The 20940-nt window shown below is 40.1% G+C and overlaps 1 protein-coding gene across 2 annotated transcripts; it reads right to left on the reverse strand.

Annotated features, from left to right (window-relative positions):
• Positions 1-38: 38 nt before the first annotated feature.
• Positions 39-20480, reverse strand: rnf122 (ring finger protein 122). Of its 2 annotated transcripts, none has more exons than XM_005919057.3 (6): positions 20072-20480; positions 13603-13759; positions 3552-3597; positions 3421-3462; positions 3223-3302; positions 39-1453 (listed from the first exon to the last, which is right to left on the reverse strand). In XM_005919057.3, the coding sequence occupies exons 1-6, from the start codon at positions 20094-20096 to the stop codon at positions 1339-1341; spliced, it is 465 nt and encodes a 154-aa protein (XP_005919119.1). In that variant the 5' UTR covers positions 20097-20480; the 3' UTR covers positions 39-1338. The 2 variants fall into 2 exon arrangements, with proteins under 2 accessions (XP_005919119.1, XP_005919118.1); XM_005919056.3 differs by having other exon boundaries at positions 3223-3305; positions 20072-20479.
• Between the last annotated feature and the right edge of the window lie 460 nt (positions 20481-20940).

Raw genomic sequence — 20940 nt, forward strand, 5'->3', positions numbered from 1 at the left:
TGTGTGTGTGTGTGTGTGTGTGTGTGTGTGTGTGTGTGTGTGTGTGTGTGTGTGTGTGTGTGTGTGTGTGTGTGTGTCTGAATTCAAAGTGCAAAACCTAAAAATAAAAAACCTTTCAACACATTTCACCAACACTGTTACCGTGAACGTCAGGATGTGTTCCTTCTATATTAACATGAGAACACAACAGGACAATAAAACATCCCCTTGAACAACAACAACAGAAAACAGCTAGAGCCTGTGGTACTGTAGAGGTTGGCACCAGTATGGATTTTAGACGTTATATCAGAAATAACTGGTTTGTAAGAGACTTGATGCAGACGTTTACCACACATGGACGAAAGCTGGAGCTGCATCTCGAAGGCTGTTTTTACAAACGTTCGGCAGTCCTGGACTTTTTTCTATATATAGAGCAGCCAACTGTCTGGAGGATTCACAGCAAACGGCTCTTCTGCACATTAAACCTAGGCACCACGCCTCAGCTCAGCCTTTCAGAACATTTCTAGTAAATTCATCACCTTTTGCGTGCTACATGTGAGCAAGGGCAGCTTCATGTCCCGCTCTTTTTCTACCACTGTTCTGAGTTCATCTGAATAAATGCAATATGAATAACCGTTTCCTTGAATTTTAAGCAGCATGACCTCAATTTAATCATAAAAAAAGTATTTCTTAGTTTTATTAAGCCCTCTTTGCTACAGTGATATTTTTTCTCCTCGGCTGCAGTTTGTTCTTCTTTTCTACTGCATCTTAAAAACTGACCTTGAGCTACTGCTGGGAATGTCAAACACAAACTATAATTTTGTCTCAAAACTTGTCAACTGAAAAAAATTCATGGAGTGCCACGTACTGGAATAATGTTTCCCATTTGAGTTTTAAATAACTCAGCCAATATGGATAATATTTAACCCCAGGTAGCACATGACAGGCAGCATTGATACACACTCAGGGGGGATCGGCATCTTCTTGCGAGCACTGCTGTTCATCAACACTCATTTGTCCACTTCAGTGAGAAAAAACTGCCCTCCGTTCAGTGCTGTTGTTAACCTCAGTCGAACCAACAAGAGAGGATGTGAGGGACGTGGAGAAAAGGCATGTAGAACGGGATCGTGAAAGGAGAGGGCTGGAGTGATGTGTGGGCGGCTGAAGATAATCTCAACCACAAGGTGTTGTGTTGCTATCATGGAGATTGTTGCTAGGCAACAGCATCCTTCAGTTCATTTTTGTGCTTTGCCGTGTTTAAACAGCAAAGCGGTCTCCCTCTTCCTGATGGTCTGTAACTCACACCAGCTAGTTTGGCCGGGCGTCGGCGACCCAACCAGGCTGGTTGAGGCTGAGAGGTTATACCAGTTCATCCAGCAGAGTTCCTATACTGTGGTGCTGCTCGGGCGGGCCGGCTATGGGTTTGTTGCACATGGGGCAGACGCAGCGCACCTCCAGCCACTTTACCAAACACCTGTATAGAGGAACACAGACAGGACAGGAATGAGGAAAAAGAAAGCTGGACTAACTTCAACAAAATCTTCAATGTTTAACAGCTTAGTCATTTTTTCACAGAGTGGCAAGCTTATGACCCATGCATGAGTATGTGAGAGCCCTTTAGAACTCACTTACACCAGCAATCAAAATGCGATGCTGCCGCCATTCATGCGTAAGCAGCATTTGCAGAAACTATTTCTAGGCTGGGGGCCGTTAATTCCTGGAGCCTGTGCTGGTCGTCTCACAGTGATGACAAGACTGCAGAAAGTTGGACCGAAAATAGACGTATGCACAGTCTCCCCAATGTGTCGGTTTTACAGTTTACGGGATGGACAAGCAGAATGTGCTTTAGCTTTGCTGGTGCTAGTATGAAGGTTCTGTTACTTTTGGATGGAATCAGGTTCCCCACAGTTTTCCCAGTGGTCATGGTAATAGATTTTTAAGTATGCTACATCTTACTGAAGCTCTCCTTACTGAGAAAACAGCTGGACTGGTCACTTGTGCAAGCTGTTCCTAGAGTCATGTTTTAAAACCAAGAAATCTCTTTGGCCATCTGAATTGATCCAACTAAAGCTGTGTGCAATAAATGAAGGATGCTTATATTAAACAAGACCAGAGTTTCAAATAATGGGATCTGAGTATATACAAATAATACCTGTCTGCCAACAGCTCAGGCTTCAGATGATCCTAAAAATCGGCAGATACATGCAGCTCTGGCTGTGAGCACAGCAGCTCCACGTGTCTGCAGTTCAGACCTTCTGTTTGTGAGCTGGAGCCAATCAGAAAAAGGAAGAATTAAAAGGGGAGGAGCTATGGCTCATTTTAGAGAGGGGAATAAATGAAAGGCTGCACCGAAGCCGATTATTCGGAAACTTGCATGAAGTGTAGAAGTGTTCAAGAATATTAATGATCCTGGGTCCCCTCTAATGGACTTGGTATCCTTGAAACCTAGAAAAGTGACATAACTCTGACAAAGCCGTTTTGGTGCCTAAACCTCAACAAACCACTGGAAAAGTTAAAAAAAAAAAATTAAAAAAAACAAGCAAACAACAACAACAACAACAAAAACCCACGTCCTATATGAGAGGTAAACCCCCACACAGATAAGTTTGTTTGCGCCACCTCTGCAACATCTATCTCCTAATGCAAGTGTCATCTCAGTAATGCTTGACACAAGTGTCTTTAGGCAATAGCAGCAACCCACATATGGTTGTTTACTTGCAATATTTGACTCACAGAGCTTTTTCAGTTCTATCTTTCTGTAAGAGAGTCTTAAGAAACAAAAATAATGTCCTGCTGCCTTTGACTGTAGTTAAACCATGAAGTAGAGAATGTTTAGCAATTTATACCAAAACTACTGTAGCCCAAGGCTGCTAGCCCAGAATATCAAATTGCTCCTCTGATAAGGCCTCTTTGCTTTTAAACTCTTCTCACAGAACCCAGTAAAAAAAAAAAAAAAACCTTCTCACATTAAGAAGCATTTCAATTTTAGACAACTGAAAGCACAAGGATATAGCTTTGCCTCCTCTGCAAGGTCTTCAGACCAGCTCGGTCTGATGTGCATGCTGGGATCCTCAGCAGGAACCAAGACATGAATGAATGATGACGAGTACTCCACCAAAAATTTCCATTTAACTTTTGATCAATGGACTTCACATCAGACGTGACCATTTTCACTTTACCAAGCCCTAGCAGGTGCAAACTGGCAAGCGAGTGTGAAGAAAGACTCCACTGTGCTCTACTCACTTCCTGTGGAAAGCATGTTGGCATGGCAACACTCCCAGCTCGTCTTTCACTTTGAAGTCCTCCAGACACACAGCGCACGTCTGCTGCGTGAGTGACAGACGGAAGGAAGCGGGAGAGGACAGTCGTTAGATTAAATTATCCTGAGTCAACAGCTTAAAGCTGAATGCAAACAGGTAGAAATGTAAATTTCATTCTTACCCCATGAAGACTCAACTTTTTTGGATCTCCTTTTAAAACTACCTGTAGGAATAACACAAGATATTTTTTAAAGTAATGCTTTTAAAAAAATTAACAGCCTAAATATCTTAAATTATCAACACCAGTCTTACCTCTCTGTATCCAAACCGCTCACTCTGTGCTTGGTGTCGTAGTTTGCTGTGGATGAGCGGAGAAACACACAAATAAACTTTGGCAATTTGTTCCTTAAAGAATGTTCCTTTAACCACAGTGTGCATGCATTTCTTGGTTTCTGTCTTAAAGTACACCTGTAAGAAAATCTAAATTCTTTTTTAGAGGCAAATTTTTATTTTTAAATAGATTTGCACGATTCATTGATCAAAATAATCTTTGTTTACTTTAAAGTGGACCCTAATTTTCTTCTGATTGGCTCCCCCTCCCAAACAAAAGGTTTAAGAAGCAGTTGGGTGGGCTGCTGTGCTCTCTCTGTGTGACTCTGACATCATGCAGATCCAAGATGGGATAGACCCCTTAATGTGCTCACTGTAATGATGTATATATGGCAGGAAATAAGGAAACAGATAAAAGCTCCCTCTTCATAAGACTTTTATTAACATCCTTAACTTTTTCAATAAATATCTAGGGTTGCTGGTTTAGCCCCGATGTTACTAAGCAACCACATACCTTGAGGTTAAATTTAGTAGCCTGGGTTCAACTCTGACTTGAGGCTTTGTCTGTTTCCCCACTTTTCTATCTAATCTTCACTGTAAGATCAAATAACAGCAAAAAGCCTCCAAAAATAATCAAGATTATAAATATCTATATAACCATGAACTAACTGCCAGAAATCCTTAATTTTTTGATAATGGAGTGTTTGTTGTACCTTTTAGACAAAAAAATATAAAAAAAAATATATCAGATTTGAATCTGCATGTATGACTTTTAATTTGTATCACATTTGCTACATTAGCCATATTTTTGGAATTTAGTCATTAAAAATGTGTCATGCAATTTATATCAGTTTTTGAGGGCCAAAAAAGGTCACGCTGATGATGTAGAAGTCTCAAAAACTCACAAAAACACATGTATCAAATACAATACGCTTGGCTTTAAAGAGCTAGTGAAGTACTGTCTGCACAAATATATGGTATCATATTGACTGCTCATATTTTCTGTATGCAACCAGAAAAAATAGACAATGTGCAAATGGTTTTTGAGAAGCATGTCAATGTGGGACAAGGTTGAAAAAGCAAGCTTACTGATGCTTAGACTTATTAGAGACAATTTCATGCTGAAAATAGCTTAATGATCTTCCTGCAATCTCTTCATATTTAACTTATTGTGTAACCTTCTTGTCATAGTCAGTAGCTACAACAGGCGGGCCCTTAATGACACAGTTAGTCACACAGTTATGAGAGCAAGATTGCATAATTGTCCCTTGTGGTTCCACTTAAGAGTTTCAGGCTCAGAAAGACACTGAATGTCCAAAAGGAACTGTAAGGTACTCTCATGTGAATCCAACATTGGGATTTCTTACATGCAGAACCCAAAGTTAATTAAACAGTTTTAAAAAGGCAATTAGCCATGAATGGGTGCTTCTTGATGCATTCTTACTGTTTGTGCTCTTTATTTGTTCTGCCTGTAGTTTCCTAATCAGTTTCTGTATCTGTAGCTGTGGTTTATGTATTTTTTAGTCTTACAGGGATTTCAAATTGTAGCTTATGCTAAAAATACTGAGGTGTATGGCATCAGTTCATGCCATATACTCGCATATATTCCCAGTACTAATAAACTTTAATAAAAAATGTATCAACCACTTGATTAAAGTAAATAGAGTAGACCAAAAATAGAATATTTACACATAAAACTCGATTTTTAACTGACGTCTTGTCATCAGGTTGTTGGTCTCAGATTAAAAAATAGTTTGGACAGTGTTTATGGATAATTACACACAGACACATTGTTCACTCACTTAAGTAATCATGCAACTACATTCAAAAATGCTAACACACACTTATGCGCACACACATGCACAAACAAGCTAATGAGTATGTTGCCTCTTTGAAACTCCGCACCACCCCTGAAACCAACAATGGAGAGATCTTTATCACTTGGCGAGCAGTGTCTATTCAAGAGGTTATTTTTGGCCTCTTGTTTTTGAACCAACCGAACATGGACCAAATGTCTGTCGCTGTCCGTAAATTGGGCCTGAAAGTACGTGCAGCGACAACATCTGAGAACAAATTAAATGTTTATCTATGATGATATCCCCCTAAGCAGTGATTCAGCGCTTACAGTAAAGAACTGACAATTTTTTCATTGTTAATGAAATTTGGTTGTAGTGTTTAGAACAGTTACTCCTAACATTTTTCCACGTGAACAATGTGAGGATACACGTTTTTCTTGTTGAGGTTTCCCATGCTCGAATAATGATGTGAAGTGGGTGAAAGGGGCGCCATGACAGAGATTTCTGTGTTTCCCTCTAACCATTGTGCAGCAACATCTGCAAGACTTAAAATTCCTCTCGACAAACGTCAAAGCCTCTCATGCCATGTCCTGCTTTATTGTGTGCTCAAATATGAGACCCGTTACAGTGTTACAAAACACGGTTAAATGCTCGCATTGCTACACCTTTGAAATATATGTTTGAAATACTTTTTACAGTTAATTCCAAGCCGATTACTTGGTTAATAAATTGATCTGCTAATCTGCTACAGTTGCATTAAAATAATCGCATCAGAAACATTTTCATAAACTTTAACTGACAAAAATTAAAAAGTTACTTAGCTTAGTCTTTAATACTGAATATCATTCAGATTTTAAGGATACAGCAGTGGTGAAAAAGGCATGAATGCCATGATAATTTTGGACTTTTGATCATTTCAATTTCAAATTTTAATTTATTTTGGATTTTATCCAATCAATCAAAAGTATACATTCAGGCTCAAATATATACATACACCCCCACTAATATTTGATTAAATGTTAAATTTAATTAAATTGCTAGTCATGAACAAGCTTCTGACATAATTCTGGCTGGATATTTGAACACTTTTTTAAATGAGTTTGTATAAATTGGCTAGTTTCCTTGGCATTCCACTTTGTGTAGAAGATTCCAGCTACCTTCTGTCACTATTCCCTGATATGATTTAAACAGAGCAATAAATTGATTAGCCAGAAACAACTTAATCAATAATTCCAACCCTACTACACAGAGACTTTTACGTAAATAAAAAAAAAGATACTATCCATACCAATCAGGTGGAATTCCTCATTAAAGGGAGTTGGACACAAATCTTTCATTCAAAAAACCCCAGCTAAAAATACCAAAAATACTCATGAGAGTCTTAAAAGGTCGAGTGAGCACAGGCCGTCTTCTGTGACATAAAGTCCTTTGTCAGTATAACCTGGGGAAAATGAAGAGCCCCTCTTATGTGCAGAACATCAGAGAACATAAAACTCAAACTAACACAGCTGAAAAGACCACCACCATAAGCAACTGAGTAGCACAAGGATCAGTACTTCTACATCAATCCGAGCAGAGTTAAAATTGTAAAGGTCCAGACCAAGCAAGTATTACCAACCAAGAGTCATCACAGGAAACTTAGAGTCCTTCCTGGTCGATGTTAAGATACTCCGACATGGACTCAAAGATGAAGTATACCTGGAGTGCAACAATGACAGAAAACAGTTACAGGCCCAAACAAAAATGAGAAGCTGCCAAATCTGTGAGCTCCACCATGACTCCAAGACTGCACTAAGCCAAGAGTCCATACAGCATGCCCTAAACATAAATACCATGCCTTTGGCTTCCTAAGGCAAACAGTCTCTTTTCCTTCCCCCTTCTTAACGAATGGTGTTCCAACCAAAGTTCACCCATTTTGGCTTCGCACGCTCCTCCAACTACAGTCTTGTAATACCCGAAAGTTGGCATCAAGACTGGTGCATACACTGTGGTAATCTGTCTTCGCCATGCTCGATGGGGTACAAACATGGACGCCATACAAAAGGTATATTTAAAAAAACAAAGCACTGCCAACATCTTGTGCCTTAAAAAGATGATCTCTTGGGAAGATCAGATCCCCCGGGCTGAGATCCTTTCCAAGACTAATCTGCATGGAAGCAGCAGTGGCCAAAAACCGCGTTTGCTAGACAAGCCATGGTAACCACATGACTGACCTACATCTACCCTTCCAAGCCCAGAAAACAAGCTGCTGATAGGAAAAAGAGGTGCTATAGAGAGAGAGACAGAAAGAGAGAGAGCAGATTCCTCAAAAAGGAAAGGAGAATTTAATAATTGCCAGTCAACATTCAAACTGGGAAACGTGTGCACAGCAGGCATATCTACTTGCTATCGTAGTAGGCATATAAATAAATGTACATTACATTATTAGCATGGTTTTTTATCAGTAAAGTGAAACCAGAGAGGTTGAGGTCAGCACTCTCGACTAACGAAGCAGTAGTATCGTGTAACTTTCTGCATGCGTATCAGAAGAAAAAAAAAGTTTTGTAACTCTTATTTTTGGGGCAAAGTCGGAAACCATTTGAAGAGGTTTTCATTTCCATGTATTCCATAAGTAACCTTTTTTATATCCTGGAGACCTTTGAAATAAAGGTTATGGATCTCTCCCCATTCATTCAATAGAGGTTAAAAAATAACTACCCCGAGGCTGCCAACGACTTGCTTGACTACACCTAAAGTCTGCTGCACAGGAAGTACCAACTATTTTGAACATCTGGCACTCAACAGATCAACCTGGACAGACTGAGACGACTGAAAGACGTGATAAACCTGGATTACCCCAGTATCTGGGCTCTTTTGCACCACATGTGAGCAAGCACAGCCGTGGTGCTGAACCCCGCCATCCCCCGGTGCAAGCGTCATCATCTGACACCAAGGACAGCTAGAAAAACCGCTGACTGCATCTCTGTTTTCACAGTAGATGACCTCAAGCATGCCCTTCTTGCTGCGGTAGCATTTCTGATATAATCATCATATCATCATTTTTGCTAAACTCAATCCGTCTTCAGAGTGTATGCAAGCGAGATGACGTCAGTTTAATGATGACAGACGAGGTTTAAGAAGCTCAGTTTGAGACTAAACTGTTGTTAGATGCACAGTTTGGATGTAAAAGGCTGGTGTAGATGAGTAACCATTTATATTTCCATGTTTTCAAATTAACTGTCTGTTGCTGTTCTTGTTGTTTTTCTGGGGTTTTCTCCAAGATCTCTCCCAGCAAATTAAAGTTTATTTTAGAAAGCCATTCACTTAACAGCTTAATATCTCTCCTCAGTCATTCTATTGTCTGGACAAAAACACATTACCACCTCCCTCTTGATCCTCGTGGATCTTAAAATATCTCTCTGACTAGCTGCTGTGCTGCTGAGTACAAACCCTGTACTGCACTGTAAGACCAGATGGGGAAGTAATTAAAGTTGTGATATTTTTGGCGTGCCCTTGGTGTGGAACACTTGTGTCTTTTCGGCCTTGTACTTTACAGGTACAGCTCTCGACTCTGTGCAAGAAGTGGCGTGTATTTGCTAAAGAAAGCTAAATCTTAGCAAACTTTAACCACCGCATCTTAAAAATTAGAACAGTTTTAATAGTGGTGGGCGGGCATAGATTTTTAGGTCTCAATCTAATGTTACAGCTGTACATCACAAACACGATGACACACAGGATTAAGAAAAGAGCCTGTCTGAAAGAGATAATAGGAGACCTGCCCCCTAACACAGAGCGCCTTTCATCACTCAGTATTCATGTTATGAATCACTCGGTCTATAAATGAATTCACAATCACACTCCCACCCAAGAGTACCTTCAGCATGTTAATGGAGCCAAAGGAAGTGAGTCGCTGGTTACGATCCTTCAGAAAGGGCTTTAAGAGAAACAGGAAGGATCTGAGCTTTTTCAGACAGAGTTGATGCTCAATTTAGTGGTGAAGCCAGGTCACAGAAAACATTTTCAATCAAAGAAGTGTGTCTTCAGCATGTGAACATGAGTCAGTCCAAACTGAAACAAATATTTACCACTTACAATTTATCATTATAGCTGGTGATCTTAATGATTGAGGCTCAAAGTTATTCCAGATCTTGAATACAAAAAGTGAAAGATTAATCTCGCCACAAAGTCCATTTAGAGCTAGGGTTCGCTTTAGGGAGCAAGCACATCAGCGAGAGACGCAGAGGAAAAATGCACGCCTCAAACGCTTTCCATTAGTGTTTGTAATGAATCTGTTCAGAGGATGGTGGTTTATGAATTATCATTTTCATGCTGCTTTATGATTGTTTTTTATTTTTTGTTTTTTCTTACCCATTAGTGCATAGTTGTTGTTTTTTAACATCGGCTATACTTGTCATTGTTAGGACAGCTTGTAATAATGGCCTTCCTTCTTGTTCTGTGGTGCCGCAGTATTACAGTGTGTGTGTGTGTGTGTGCGCCTATCATTAGTGTTATTATTTTCATAATTATCACTATTGCTACTGATTTTGATATCACTTCCATTTTTGGTGCAAACACTAAGTTTAAAAGAATTACTCAATGATAGTTCTTCTTTTTTAAAAAGAAATTTTTTTATATGTATGCGTACATTTTAGGTCACTTTGTTAGGTACACCTGTTCAACTGCCCCTGAGCACAAATATTGAATCCTTCAACCACATGCATTTAGCCATGTGGATATGGTCAAGACAACCTGCTGAAGCTCAAACAGAGCATCAAAATTGACTTCAGTGACTTTGAACATGGTTTTGGTTGTTAGTGCCGGTTGGTCCGGGCTGATTATTTCAGAAAACGCTGATCTATGCCCACTTTCTGATGGCTGCTTCCAGTAGGATAACACGCGACAAAGTTCAAGTCATCTCAAATGCGTTTCTTTAAAATGATGGTGACTTCAAATAAAGCAGAGCATCTTTAGGATGTGTTGAAACAGGAGATTCACATCATGGATGTGCAGCTGACACATGTGAAGTGACTGTGTGATGCTGCCATGTTAATATAGACCAAAATCTCTGAGAAATGTTTCCAGCAACTAGTTCAATACGTGCCACAAAGAATTAAGGCATTCCTGATGGCAAAAGGGTGTATCTTATACGTTTATAAAGGGGTGGTGAGTGTATATCTCTTTAAAAGAAGAAAAAATTAAGATGAAATAAAGGCATCAAACACAATCTGCTTCCTTTTGAACATAACCAAAAGAACAGGACTTCTTTGTTACTATTTTCAGGCAGCAGAGGAGGAAATGAGATGCACGCTTGTAGATACAATCTGACATAAATACGCCCTTATTCCCAACTTTCTGGAATATGTTGCCAGCATTAAACTCAAATGAGCACATATTTAAAGAAACATTTTCGTCATTTAATAGCTTCTCCTGTGGTGTAGGAGTTTACATATTTTCCTGACAAGCAGAAGATCCCCAGTTTGATTCTGGAAGGATGCAGTAACACTATTGGGGTTGTGTTAAAAGGAGGATCTGGTGTATATAAAAAAGAAAATCTACCAAGTCAAACATGCGGAGGGATCTGCTGTGGTGACCTCCTTGTGTAAAAGGGAGATGCTGAAAGCAGCTTTTAAATGCAATGATTTTTTTAGTTATTTCATTGGGTTTTTTGGCCTCTTTTAAAAACATTGTCGTAGTTTGGACATAAGAGTGGATGCAAACACCTTAAAATACTCAAAGAACACTGAGTATATTTCAGAGCCTGTACTTTTTCACTTGTGGTTCAGCTTTTACCAGAGAATTTTATAAAACAACAATCTTTTCTTCCACTTAAGTGACAAATGTGTGTACTTTTGCCACCTCTGCTGAATTGCCTTTTGGGATAACAATATTTTGTCTTAAGGAAATTAACTTTAGGTTTAGATTAATTTAGGTGTGTAGTGATGAAATTTATTTCACTAGATTTCCATTATATTTAATTATAAGAATTAAAACGACTGAGGAACAGAGGCGGGATGTTATCTGCACAAATGCGAATCAAGATTCTCGCTGACGTCCGTCTTTATTCTAACGTTATTTTCTGTGATTTATTTCCTGAACAGCACATTCGTCCTGCCTGTCTTCCAGACAGAAAATGTCTTAAACTCTCTGGCATTTTGATAACACTAAAATTTGAACAACATTTCAAATTCATTTAAATGTCCAGCAATAGCACACCGCATTATGAGACATCAAGCAATTTTCCAAAAACAGATGCTTAGTCATCCAGAGAGAGCTCAAGATGAAACACAATCCCTACAGCAGGTGCTGACGTTTCCTTTTTGTTCACTGTGGACCTTCATGTATGATGGCTTTATGTTTTCCAACTGTGCACTATTTATGCCGTGTTTATTCTGAACACAGTTTCTCCTTTCCTCACTGCTGTCTTCACACATTGTGACGGGAGGCTTCCTGTTGCCTCACATCCCGTCCTCCCATCCTCAACTCATCAGGGAGTTCACAGTCAACAGCAGGATAGGTCACCCTGTTCCTCCTTTTTTAACCTCAGTCCCTCCTACAGTGTGTTTCTTGCCTCCACACACATACAATGTCTCTACAGTGGAGATATTTAGGGATTACGATGTTGGTCTCGGTGGCGTAGTTTGGTTTAGGCTGGAATTCAATGCCTACAATGACAGATGCTTAACTTTTCCTGATGATTTATCATGAGAACCTTTTATGTGTTTATTTGTTTTCCAACTAAAATAAATGTATACAAATAATTTACAGGCATTTATATTTCCCATTGCATTATTTCCTATTGCTTAATAGGGTCAATATTATCCCTCTGGCATGTTTATAAGTGTATAACTGAATCATGTACTAATCGGAAGGTTGGCGGTTCAATTTCTGGCTGCCCTGGTCTGCATGCATGTCCTTGGGCAAGATACTGAAGCCCAAATTGCGCTCCAATTCATCGGAGTGTGATTGTGTGCAATAGAAAGCACTTAGTTAGGAGAAAGTGCTTGTATGAATGGGTGATTAAGCAATTTATGAGAACAAGTCCATTTACTATGAATCTGATTAAACTATGAAGCATTTTCTGAAAATGTGAGCTAAATTCTTGTAGTCAGGTATATTTTACATCAGCGGTCCCCAACCTGATGCTGCACTTCATTTGATCCAGTTGAGCATGTTCCTACAAAAAACAGAACTCGTCTGGTCCTAAGCAAGGTAGAATTACTCATGCATTACTCGCAGTACAGAGCAGTGATTTTTAAGAATTTTCTTTTTGCACTTAAAAACATCACGGCGCCACGTTCATCAACACAGCCTTTGCATATGACTTCTTTAGCCAGACACAAATACACAACAAGTTTTAGAGGTTTACCAATGTTTGCATGGGCAACTTATGCCTGATTCAGACTCCTTTTCAAACCCTACATAACCTGACATGCACCTCTAGAGAAATATAACTACTGTTGGATCAACGCAGCCTTCAACAACTGAATGATAAGCAAGGTTACAGCGTAGGGTTGAAAGCAGTTTCTGGTTATGTCGTCAGTTAGGCCATATATTTTTCTGCAGAAGTCTAAATCAAGTTTTAGATTGTTAAGTTGAGGTTGGTGGGGCTGTTCCAATTTTCCAACTTGAGGGTCGCTCCAGGTTAAAATTCCAATGATGGCAAGCTGCATTGTAGCCACAGCCACCCTGGGGCGCACTGACAGAGGCGAGGCTGCCGGACACTGGCGCCACCGGGCCCTCTGACCACCACCAGTAGGCAACGGGTGAAGTGTCTTGCCCAAGGACACAACGACCGAGACTGTCCAAGCCGGGGCTCGAACCGGCAAACTCCCAACTCTTGAGCCACGATCGCCTCAGGTATGAATCAGGAGTGGGTCATTATGGTCACAACAGCCATTCAGTGAATTCTTGGTGAGACACTGCCACACTCTGACAAATGAGGGCTGCCTGGCTCATAGCTGGTGTCACCACCTCCGTTCAATAACTCAGTAATTCACAATTTTATCCTTACTCCTCTTATTTAATTCTAATCAAGGGAAAGCAGATGTCTAACTGGGCAATTCTCACCAAAACAGTTCTGAAAGATAAATAGCACCACATGCAAGAGGAGTCATATATCATTTATATAATGTTGTTTTGCTGTGAACTGTTAACACATCTAGAATTTGAAACAAGGAGAAAACAATTCCTACAAACTCTGCCCTAATTTGAAGTGGATTAAGGCTTTGGTCTTGCTGTACGATTCTGTTGCCTCTCACCTAATGAAATAACAGCAGAAGATGAGGCTCAGGATGAAGACAAAGATGCCTGTCCCGAAGATCACCATGTAGATGTTGAGAGGTAGGTCCTGGAAGGTGATGGGCGGCATGGTGCACGACTTGTTGGAGTAAACGAGTCCGAGACCACAGAAGCACCCTAAAACAACAACAAAAGCAAATTTACAGGAAGGATATAGCATGAAACAGCTAAACACTGAAAGCCTGACACTAACACTAACACCCACACACACACACACACACACGAATATACCGCAAAACAAAAACTGAATGCAACCTGTAACCTCATCTCTTTTCTGAGGCTCAGACCTGCATTGTGAACCTCAACCAGAATCCACATCCCGAGCCTTTAAACGCAACAGGCGGGTGGGTTAGACTGCCACTGTGCACATGTGATGGTTTTAATGTACTTTCATATATATGTAACAAATGTTTTGTCTGTTAACAAGCAGTTTTCAGACTCTGAGACTCACACACCAAGAATCAGTGAATCTGTAACCTTTCCTGTTCTTGACAATAGTGTCCATATAATCTGCTGATACTTGTGCAAATATAGCACAAATGCAGCACTGAACATTTTTTGAAGAATACTGCAGCATGAACCAATCAGAAGAGATGGTAACCTATGCAACGTGCCATGCTTTATTTATCCTTCCTACTTTGATGCTGCACCCCCGCACACGGTTTTCAGTATTTGATCGGGGGTGTTTATTATTTTTATACCAAAGCCACTGTAGTCTCCTTGGTTGAAATGTTTGAAATAACTGTAAGTAACTGGTTAATTTAACTGTTTATTTGCTCATCTGCATCTACCCTAAAGGATTAAACAGTTGGTTAATCGCCAACAGCACCACCCAGCGTAACTGCATATCATATAATTCAAAATCCCCAAACAAATGAGGACTCATTAGCAATTGTGAAGCCTGGTAGTGTGACTCCAGGGCATAGCTGCAGAGGAAGATGTGGTGAAATCTCCACAAATGGAGAGCTATGTAACCAGATCTCTGCTTGACAAGCTGTTTTCAATAATAACATGCAACGGAGCACATAGCTGTGTTCTGTAAAAAAGAAAAAAAAAGACAGAAAATTCTGAGCTGACTCTTAAAGCAGCAGGAAACAGTGACTTATGCTCAAAAACAGGACATTAAGTTCAAAATGAACAATTTGTGTAAATAAACTACCGATAATCGACTGATAATACCCCCCCAGTATTTGAATTAGGTGCTATCCAGTTTTGCTATCCCAATAACTAAATCAGTCTAAAGTCTGACCTTTATATACATTAATAAAATAATAAACAGGAAATAACCTTAAATCCACACAAGCATGAACTGACAAGCTGTTTTTAAGTTAGATAAACAGAGACGCAGAGAGCACACTATGTGTTTTGTGCATCTGAGTGAGTAATGAGAAGTCAGCATGTGAGAAGGAGCTTTGTGAGATCAGGGTCATGCTAACCCAGGGAGTGATAGTGAAGTGGAGCTCACGCAGTACTCGTCGCACTCAGGCTTCTCATGTCCAGATTAGAGCAGCAACAAGGCAGAAAGCTGAGAGAGTCTGCAGGTTTTCATTTTCATCAGACATCGCAGCAGCTGATTTCACTGATTAGCATATTCACCCAGAGACAAGGCGCTAATCAGTGAACTTAGCCCGTGTGCTCTTTCACAGAGACACTTTTGGCCTTCTAGGGCACACACATGGAAACAAATTTAATGTAAAAACAAACTGCAACAAACTTAGCCTGAAACAAATTTAACACCCACTCCGTCTGCTCTGCTCTGTCTGTGGATGTTCGTGTGTTATTTGTCTGTGTTTACTAATCCCGTGCTGGACTGACAAGCCCTCCATCATCATAGGAAAGACCGATTTTCAGCACCATATTTAATTTCATTTTAACTTCTAGACTCTATGAGAGGAGCTATGTATGCCTCAGAGGACCAAATGATTGATATTTACCTTTAAGAGGCTTCTTAAGTGGTGTTGTGACCCAACCGCAGGTCCCAAGGGAAATGTGTACTCCCAGACTGGTTGGTGACTGGTTGGTGAGTGGTTGCAGCAAGCGTTTGCAGACAAGTTGATACAAACTAAGAGAAACTGCAGATATCTGCAAGTGACAAAAGCTGTCACAAGGACATTTTCGACAGCCAATTAGGTACTACATGTTTTTCCATAACTGGGGCTTTTTTAACTTGACCAAACTGTGTCATCTGGTTAGCAGTGTGACTGTAAAATTTCAGTACTGGTCCTTGGTACAGCCCCTTCCACCTTCCTATTATTTTCTGCCTGTAACAAACAAAATATTTATTCCATAGAAGAGCTGGGCTTCTGTACCAACAGATGATATTAGCTCTCATTTACATCACCTAGAGCCAGGATTTAAATAAATAAATAAATAAAAAACACCCAAAAACTGAGCATTAGAGCACCTGAAACCTGAGATTTTGGCTCACAAGGAGCACAACCTTTGAGAGGCTGAGCATTTTTAATTTAAGCATCCACCATTATAAAAATATGTTTATTTAACAGAAATTCAAGAAAAGCCGAATGGGTCAACTTACTGAAGAGATGGATGAACAGAATAGATGAAGATCTTTACCAGTTTCATTTTCGTGGGTATTATTTTCTTCCAGCACCACTTTTTAATCAATGAGGATATTTCCAGTTACTCCCGCAGCCAAAGTAATAGACTGACATTTCTATCTGACGCCTCTCCCGCCTCACAGTGGAAACAGCAGTATCAGGGGATCAATACTATCCGCCTCTTGGTTCCACTCGTGCTGAACAAGCAGAGCGTGTCTATTAATCAAGGATCGTTGATGGCTGCAAAATCAAGTTCCACCACTTCACTCAGCCAGAAGCAATCAATGGTAGATACACTAAGGTTTGAGCCAGATTTTTAACCAAAAAGCCACAAATGCCTGAAAAGAGTCTAAACGGGACAAAACCAGCCAGCCTTATGATTATTCATGTGACTGACTGGCGAGAACTTGCATCAGGGTTGTAAACTGTAGCACAGCTGACAGGATTTGACAAAGATTTTGAGAGATTTAAAAATGTAAGAGGTGAAATAAAATCCACAATATTTTTAATAATGCTCCTTCCTTTTCAAAAAATATCTTTCACATACAACACTTTTTTCATCAAATGTGCCCATGCAACACATGTGCAATTAACTAATAAAGGCCTATTAAGCTCTATTTGAAACCATTGTACTAAATACCCAACAATAAGTATCCCTCTCATCGTGTAATGAAATGTGCTATACAGCTACTGTCATTGTCATCCCCCGCTACCAGTTATTAAAGGTAGGCCTTCACTACAGAGCTTGATTTTTGTGAGGTCTGTGCGATCACAGCTAACATCATTCTACGAGAAACAACTGACATAAAAGGTCAAAGTTACTTTGGTTTAGCAACAGCTGATAGAACAGCAGGTTTGTCCAATCACCTACCAAATATTTTTCCCATATTCTTGCCGGTGATAGCCTTTTATGTGCTATGTCTCCTTACAAAGACATGCAAAGTAATTATACTGATTGCTCACTGGCTTTCACACTTTGTCACAATTTAGTTTTCTTGTCTTTTTCACACTCTCTATTTCCTGTATGACTAGAAAAGGGGTAGAGATGGTGAGAGACAGCTCCACTAGTCCTCTGACAAGTTTTATGACAAGTGACTACTTGCAAATGCTTTTGTGCACAAATTCTCCTCTTTGGTCATCTAGACAATTCATAATTATAAACAGATTAAAAAAGGGGTGTAACTTTCGGGTCTTATGGTAACCAGGGTTTCACAAAGAAAAACAGGGCTCTGACTGGACTAAACACTTTCCTCTTGAGTTTAAGGCCTCAGTCACTCATTTCAGATCATGTTGAATAAATCATTAAGTCCTTTTTTTTTGTACATTTTGGTTGTTCTACAAGTCAGTGTGTTCCCTTTTCCATCATATTGTTGCCCAGAATAAAACACACTGGAGAAATCCAAATATTCAAACAGTCCTGCTGAAAGCATGCATTACTAATATTTTCTGTTCCACAATTTCAACTCACTATTGTCACACCTCTATTTAGATCTGACACAGAGAAATTTCTACTACATAAAATGTCAGATAACTATGTTTCTCACATTTTGAAATGAAGACACACCCTTTATTTTTAATTGCAGATGTTTACTCTCTCATAATTAAGTTTTATTTTTTTTACACTGCAATTAGGTGGATGGATCAGACTGATGCTGCATTCCCTGAATATAACCGAGGACACAGAAAGATGCAAGGCGATCGAATTTACTTCATCCTCTTTACACATGTCAAACAATCTGCCTCACAAAGATCATCAGCATACAAAGAGACACACACAGTGAGAGAGAATGGTGTAAATGTCAGCTCCTGTATTCATGTCACTGCCCTGCTGATGACACAAATCACCTGAGCAGACTCACAATCCAAATCTAGGGCATTTGCATTCAAACCTTTGTGCGTGCGCACCATGTCACATCCCGTCGCATTTCCCTCCTCCACCTTTGTATGCGGGGAGAGCAGCTATATTAAGTGATTTTTTGATTTGGTTGAAGTCTTGCATGACCAGTGACCTATATATCAACAATCTTATGAGGCGTGCCGTTGCCATGGAGTAGTAGATGCAGAAAGCGGCTGAAGGTTAGCTAATGAAAGTTCTCATTTCAGGACAAAGAGAATCCGAGAGATTCTCGAGTTATTCTTCAAAAAGGCAGGAAATTCCCTCTGAGATTTGATCGAGCTGTAAAATACCTCGACTATTGCAGTTTCCCTGACAGCTCCTATGAGATGCCTGCTGGGGTTTTGTCCTATATATGTCGTGTTCAAACAAAACTGCTTTCTGCTGCTGTTGCTGCTGCTGCCTTTGCTAAAGACTGAGCTTCCCATCAAATATTCAGCAGTTCACATAGGGGGGAATCACTCAGGCCTGCCTGCATGGCTGCTGCTGTTTTCAAGACGAAAGTAGGTTGGGGCACAAATCTCCCCATCACATGCATGAAAGCACGACATGTGTCACATATAAACAGTAGAATGAATAGGCACGATCACAGAAACACTGACACACACACAGAGTTGCGGCTGCCTGTTACTGCTTCATTTTTCCAGCAGAATGTTACTCTTTGATACTGTGTGTGTGTGTGTGTATTATTTCCAATATGAATGGCAGCCGAGTTGCTGCACAAAGGGAGTAATTGTTCTTGTCTGAACACCAACAGTCCACTGAGGAGGCTGCTGTAGTTGTGCATTCAAACAGGCAAAGTCAGAGGAAAAAGACCCCAATCCATCATCTTCACCCAGTCTCACCATGACAAAGAAACACTGAAAGACAATTTCACTGGAATGAAGGGTTTTATTTTTGTTTAAGTGTGACTGCTTTTGTTCACACTTTTGGCCTGTTGGAAGATAATCAGCTGAAGCTGTGAAGAGTGTAAGTGAGAGACTGTAGATAGGGTCAGAGCAAACAAGATTACCTAGAGAGGCAAAACATTATACAAAGAGCACAATGACCGGTCTTGGGTAACTCTCTGGAGTGAGTTTAGGCCAAAATAAAGGTTTTTATTGATCAGGTAGACTCTTAACCTACAAATCAATACAAAAACTGACCAAATTTCTGATTGCCTAATCGCCCTTTTGGTGGATAGTGTATTAATTTAGGTAGATTACAACGTTTATAACATGTTGTAATCTATAGGGCTGCAGCTTATGATAACTTTCTTTATTGGTCATTTTCTTTGATTGTTGCGTCTATAAAATATCAGACAGTCGTGGCAAAAGCCTTACAGCCAAAAAATAATGCATCCAAGCTTCAAATTAATAATTCAAATCTTCACGTTTGAGAAGCTAGAACTGGGTGATGTGCACATTGCAGCTTCAAAAAAAGATTTTTTATTAATACTGCTGCGGATTAATCTTCTAATTACTGCAGCTCTAACAGTCCTTCTCTATTTTTCTAGTATTCACTCAGCACTTCTAACTTTTGCTGTTAATACTTTTCTTTTCCGTGGACTTTGACTTATTGGACAGGACGAAGTATAGAGCTGCTTGTGGACAAGAAATCACTTATCACTAATACCACTACTATGAAGCTGTCTGCTTACATTAGTCTATTTAACGAAACTAGATTTCGTGCGTTTAACATTTAGTCCGTTTATAGGGTGTTTATATGTCATCGCTGTGGCATTATTAGAGACACTTTTAAGAACAAATGAAACACCGAGCACACAGCTTATGACAACTCATTTTGTGTCTCTTTGTTAAGATCCTGCACATTGTCGTTGCACTCGCTGGGGATGTCTAAATTTAGAAAGCACTGGCCTGAGTCAGTCTTGTTCTAAAATCTCTGTTTTAATCCTACTAAAATAATAGGACGTATTGTTCATTATTGTCACAGACTAGCAAAACAAAACAAAAAACAACAACAAAAATGACTCCTCACCGTTACACCACTGAAACGGGTGCATCAATGCACCAGATGGAGTCCTTGCCGTCGGGATCCGATTCGTGTTTACCAACAAACCGCAGGCCTCCTCGCAGATGGATGACCGCAATGAAGTGCACAAGTAGAGCCGGTGACTGCCCGCCAGCTGTGTCAAAGGTGAGTGAGACAATAGCAGCCCTGAAGAGGTTGTGAAAGACGAATAAAAAGGTGGATAAAGGGCGTTTAATCTTTTTGAATCGGAAGTTGCAGCTGGGTTATGTCACATTGTCCACGTTGGCTCGTCTCAAAAAGCAGAAATGCTGATGTGAGTGTTTCCCCAGCTTCTCCTCGCTGTCGCTGTTTTGACTCTGTTATTATTAAAAGACGGCATGACACTGACCCAGCGGCAGCATCTGTGTGAGAAGAGAAACTAGAGCACAGGCTCGATTTCCCTGCTCCCGCCCCCTCTCCGGCAGACTGACGTCCGGGGAGACCAATGGCGAGGCCGCGCTGTGATGTGACGGGCTGGTGTGTTTCCTGTAGCTCATTAACGTCTGCAGCTTACTGATGCATGTATGTTTTACAGCAAGGGGTCTGGTTCACTGTAGCTCATGAGCCAATCACCAGTGTGGCATAATAACCTGTATATTAAAGCACACACACTCACACATCTCTAAATGTCACGTCTTTAATAGATTCACAGTGCCCCCCAAAGGTACTGGAACAGAAGGCTAATTAATTTGTTTTTCTGTGCGCTGAAGATGTTGGAGAACTTATATTGCCAGTTTTTTGCATTAAACACATCATAAATGTGTTACCTCCTATGCTAAAGAGCAAAGTAGGTAACACATTTATGATTCCCATGTTGGTCATAAGAAATTGATCGC

This window comes from Haplochromis burtoni, unplaced genomic scaffold (assembly GCF_018398535.1).
Source record: "Haplochromis burtoni strain Fernald_Lab_line unplaced genomic scaffold, NCSU_Asbu1 Contig_34, whole genome shotgun sequence".
NCBI lineage: Eukaryota > Metazoa > Chordata > Actinopteri > Cichliformes > Cichlidae > Haplochromis > Haplochromis burtoni.

Coding starts and splice junctions, on each gene's coding strand:
- rnf122 (XM_005919056.3), bottom strand. CDS start 20,096: ATGCACCCGTTTCAGTGGTGTAACG. Junction 3,306..3,420: donor AAAAGTTGAGTCTTCATGGG/GTAAGAATGAAA, acceptor TCACTCACGCAG/CAGACGTGCGCTGTGTGTCT. Junction 1,454..3,222: donor CAACATGCTTTCCACAGGAA/GTGAGTAGAGCA, acceptor TCCTCTATACAG/GTGTTTGGTAAAGTGGCTGG.